Consider the following 4821-nt stretch of genomic DNA (forward strand, 5'->3'; position numbering starts at 1 on the left):
AAACACCTGCCGAGTCGTGACTCACAAACACCTGCATTTTCAGACCCAGCGAAACGTAACACATTTCTGTAAACACAATCGTTGTTGTGTTGAACTTCCTGTTGGAAACATGTTGACATCACCAAGGAAACCAGGTAAGAAAAAAAAAACAAAAACTGAACCTTCGCAGATCGACCAGAATCTGGTTTACACGCACAACGCTGCTGACTGACCCATGCCCCAACACGCCCACCAAACAAGGGGAATCGAACCTCACAGCCCGCTTCACACCGCTTCACACAAAATGAATATAGCTGAGTAACTCTAAAAATGATCAGCAGCTAAAAACTCGTCAAACTATTTAAAAAACGTCGTCCCTGTCAGATCTGTGCTGCGCTGTGATTGGTCGCTGAGCTTCTTACCTCACTGGCCTGCTTGGCCACAGAGATACCGAAGTTCAGACAGTCGCTCCAGTCGGCCATGGTGAAGATGATGAGGATGATGAAGGTGATGAAGATGATGAAGATGAAAGAGTGAGACCTGTCATAGAGGAAGAGAGTGAGTGGACACAGAGGACACAGAGGACAGAGAGGACACAATGGATGAAGAGGACACAGAGGACACAGAGGAAGACAATTGGGAAACAAAAAAAGGCAAAGAGCGACACAAATCAGAGCGAGAGGAGGAGAAACAGACAAAATAAAGAGATAAAAAACAGAAGAGGAAGAAAAAGTTCTGACGGAGAAAAAGAGAAAACTGAAGAAGAAAAAGACTGAAGGATGAAGAGTGTGTGTGTGTGTGTATGTGTATGTGTATCAATGTGTTTGTGTGTGTGTGTGTGTGTGTGTGTACCTGTGAGCCTCAGTGAGTCTGAAGAACAGAAACTTTGTAAACGCTTCTTTCTCTTTTTATACAAATAACAGCCAATCAGAGCTCAGCTCCACCTCCCTGCACACAGCCAGCCAATAGCAGTGCAGCATGGATTAACAGGCTCCTCCTGCTCCTCTCTCCTTCTTCTCCTCTCTCCTCCTGCTCCTCTTTCCTCCTGCTCCTCTCTCCTCCTTCTCCTCTCTCCACCTCTCCTCCTCCTACTGTTTCTGATCAGGTTTAATTCAGGTGATCACCTGATCAATAAATGAGCTGTGCTGCTGTAGGAATGGCGGTCTTACATGGAGACGTGCTGATTTACCAAAATTCTGAAGTGGCCTTTTAATTTTTAACAGAGCCGTAAATATGTGTATGTTTCACACACAGTCACATTCACATACAGGGTCACATTCACACAGTCACAGTCAAACAAGGGGTCACATTCACACAGTCACACTCAAACACGGGGTCACAGTCACATACAGGGTCACATTCACACAGTCACAGTCAAACAAGGAGTCACAGTCACATACAGGGTCACATTCACACAGTCACAGTCAAACAAGGAGTCACATTCACATACAGGGTCACATTCACAGTCAGTCAAACACGGGGTCCTATTCACACAGTCACAGTCAAACACAGGGTCCCATTCATATACAGGGTCACATTGACACAGTCACAGTCAAACACACAGTTACATTCACAGTGTTGCAGTCTAACACATTCACACACCAGTCACATTCACAGTCACATTCACACAGTCACATTCAAACATAGTCACATTCACACAGAGTTGCAGTCAAATAGTCACATTCATACACAGTCACACACAGTCACTTTCACACACGATTGTGTCTCTTAGTGCTGTTCATGGGAACATTCACACTCACAGTTTGAGGGACACTTAAACATGTTATCTGGAGGAACTGGGAAATGAACCACCAACAACCTGATCAGGAGACGCTCTGTCTCTGAGATATTATGGGACAGATCCTCTGCTTTTTACAGGGACACAGACACAGAGAGACCCAGAGACAGAGGGACACAGAGGGACAGAGACACAGAGGAACAGAGACAGAAAGACAGAAGGACAGAGACACAGAGAGACGCAGAGACAGAGGGATACAGAAGGACAGAGACAGAGAGACACAGACACGCAGACAGAGACACAGAGACCCGAAGAGGTCAAAGTGAACCACAGACGCCCTGATTACTGTCTCACCATCAGAGACATGATGTCTGTCCTCCAACACTGATACACACACTCACACACACACACACACACACACACACACACACATACACAGATACATGTGTGTGTGTTATCAATGTGTGTGTGTATCAATGTGTGTGTGTGTGTGTTATCAGTGTGTGTGTTTTATCAGTGCGTGTGAGTGTGTGTATCAATGTGAGTGTGTATCAATATGTGTGTGTGTGTATCAGTGTGTGTGTGTATCAGTGTGTATCTGTGTGTGTGTGTGTATCAGTGTGTGTGTTTGTGTATCAGTGTGTGTGTGTGTGTGTGTGTATCAGTGTGTGTGTGTGTGTGTATCAGTGTGTGTGTATCAGTGTGTATGTGTGTGTGTGTGTGTATCAGTGTAACAGGACGTTCCTCAGTATCAGACTCAGAGTTCCATCTGACGACCACAGAAGAAGAAAACAGGATGACAACAAGCGTCTGATTAAAGTTTTATTCAAAGTTTCACACAGGAAGTCCGTCCTGACGCACAGGAAGTGGTCATCGTCCTTTCTTCATCTTGGACAGCTTCTCCTTCCTCTTCTTCACGTGTTTTGGTGTTTTGTGTTTTCTCTTCTCTCTCTGAGCCTCCTTCACCTTCTTCTTCTTCTCCTGAAACAATCGCAGCAGTCAGGACACAAACATAGTCCTCCTCTCTCCTCCTCTCTGCTCCTCTCTGCTCCCCTGTCTGCTCCCCTCTCCTCCTCTCGCCTCCTCTCTGCTCCTCTCTCCTCCTCTCTGCTCCTCTCTGCTCCTCTCTGCTCCTCTCTGAATCTGGAACCTGAGTAACTCTGACACTCCTGGTTCAGTTTCTCTGCTCCTTTATTAACATCACTGTTGTCACACGTCAATAACAAGTCAGTTCAAACTGACAGTTCATCACACGTTAAAGTGACGATTTATCACGCGGCTCAGAGTGCGCTCAAACTCCAACACGTCATCGCACGTTAAACAGAAGCTAAGTGACAGCTGGTTGCACTTCACTATTCTCGGTGCATTGTGGGTAGGTTACATCGGCTTTAAGGGTTTAATAATACCCAGAATGCACTGAGACAGCTCCACAACACCGTGAGGTCACTGTAGAGCGGACACAAGGACACACAGACACACACACACAAAAACACCAGTACAAACCTTTTTGTCCATCTGGGCCTCTTCACTCTGCTCCTGCTCCTGCTCCTGCTGCTCCTTCTCCTCCTCCTCCTCCTCCTGCTCCTCCTCCTCCTGCTCCTCCTCCTGCTCCTCCTCCTCCTCCTCCTGCTCCTCCTCCTGCTCCTCCTCCTCCGAGGGTGAAGGCTGGTCTTCCTCCAGCAGAGCGGGAACCTGAGGAGAGAAGATTCAGGCAATCAGTGATGAAGCTTGTCAGTGATTGGTTGTGTGCAGGTGTTTACAGACATTGTGTGTGTGTGTGTGTGCACGGAGTGTGTGTGTGTGGAGTGTGTGTGTGTGTGTGTGTGTGTGTGTGTGTGTGTGTATGTGTGTGTGTATACCGTCTGAACTCCTGATAGATCCTTCTTGAGTCCGGACAGCGTCTGATACAGAACCTGAAGACAAACAACAACACATCAAAACCTCACACACACACTCCACACTACACACACACACTCCGCACGCACACACACGCACACACACGCGCACACACACACACACACACACACACACACACACACAGGTCTCTTCTGGTTCTCTGACAGATTCACAGGTGATGAAGATCAAACGCTCAGACCGGATTTTCAGCTCAGACTCAATTCTGTTCAGTTTTTTTCTGACCGAAGAGATCATCTTACACGATGTGTTCAGGGATCATCAGAAATTTGAAAAGACAAACGTAATTTCTGTTTTTACTGATTTCTGTTTCTGGCTGTGATAAGTGGATTAATTAGAGAACATTTCTAAGAAAACCTAAAAAATACAGAAATAAATGACAACTTTTATCTAAACAAAACAAAAAAACGTTAAATATTTCAGTTTTTTACGATCTCATGATGTTTCTGAACTAACGAGGTGTTTATTTATGTAACAAGGTGTTTCTGGATCTACAGAGCTGTCTCTGGATTTAACGAGGTGCGTCTGGGTCAAACGAGGTATTTCCGGATCTAGCGAGTTGTCTCGAGTCTGTTTGTGTCTCTTACGTTGTCTTCGTGTCCGCTGGCAGCTGACTCGTCCTCCCGTGTCCTCATCAGGTCGACGTCTCGCTCATAGTGACTCACCTCCGTCAGCGTGCGGGGGATGTAGGCTTTCTTGAACACCTGAGGAGGGCAGAGCGGCGGTTATCACTGTGACCTCCTGAACAGGAAGTTGTGTGTGTGCTTCCTGTCACCTCCTCGTCCACTCGGTCCTGACCCGACCGCTGCTCCGCCGTCCGATTGGCTGCGATCACCATCGCCTGTCGATCAATCACAGAACTGATCAGTTATGTTTATGCAGCTGTGCTGTATTGACAGAGTTGATCAGGAGGCGGTGAGACCTTGTCCAGGTATTGATCCATGTTGCTGCAGGTGATTGAGGGATCGGTGACGAAGTCAAACAGCTCTCTGACCGTCATCACCGCCACACCGCGCCGCACAAAGAACTCTGGGAAATCAACAAAACACAGACACATCAGCTGACCATCACCAATCATCAATCAGATGACATCATCAATCAGATGACATCATCAATCGGCTGCTGATCAGCGATCAGAGGCGTCAGAGATAACCTCACCGTTGACGTTGCTGCAATCCTTGCGGAGGAAC

At 46.9% G+C, this 4821-nt stretch overlaps 1 protein-coding gene across 1 annotated transcript; it reads right to left on the bottom strand.

Annotated features, from left to right (window-relative positions):
• Positions 1-2526: 2526 nt before the first annotated feature.
• Positions 2527-4815, bottom strand: LOC121937821 (serine/threonine-protein kinase RIO1-like). The gene is made up of 7 exons (XM_042481130.1): positions 4790-4815; positions 4554-4660; positions 4407-4472; positions 4219-4335; positions 3577-3630; positions 3221-3409; positions 2527-2698 (listed from the first exon to the last, which is right to left on the bottom strand). The coding sequence occupies exons 2-7, from the start codon at positions 4629-4631 to the stop codon at positions 2588-2590; spliced, it is 615 nt and encodes a 204-aa protein (XP_042337064.1). The 5' UTR covers positions 4632-4660; positions 4790-4815; the 3' UTR covers positions 2527-2587.
• Between the last annotated feature and the right edge of the window lie 6 nt (positions 4816-4821).

This window comes from Plectropomus leopardus, unplaced genomic scaffold, assembly GCF_008729295.1.
Source record: "Plectropomus leopardus isolate mb unplaced genomic scaffold, YSFRI_Pleo_2.0 unplaced_scaffold27552, whole genome shotgun sequence".
Classification (NCBI taxonomy): Eukaryota; Metazoa; Chordata; class Actinopteri; order Perciformes; family Serranidae; genus Plectropomus; species Plectropomus leopardus.

Coding starts and splice junctions, on each gene's coding strand:
- LOC121937821 (XM_042481130.1), bottom strand. CDS start 4,631: ATGACGGTCAGAGAGCTGTTTGACTTCGTCACCGATCCCTCAATCACC. Junction 3,631..4,218: donor CCAGCGGACACGAAGACAAC/GTAAGAGACACA, acceptor GTTTGTCTTCAG/GTTCTGTATCAGACGCTGTC. Junction 3,410..3,576: donor ATCTATCAGGAGTTCAGACG/GTATACACACAC, acceptor TTCTCTCCTCAG/GTTCCCGCTCTGCTGGAGGA.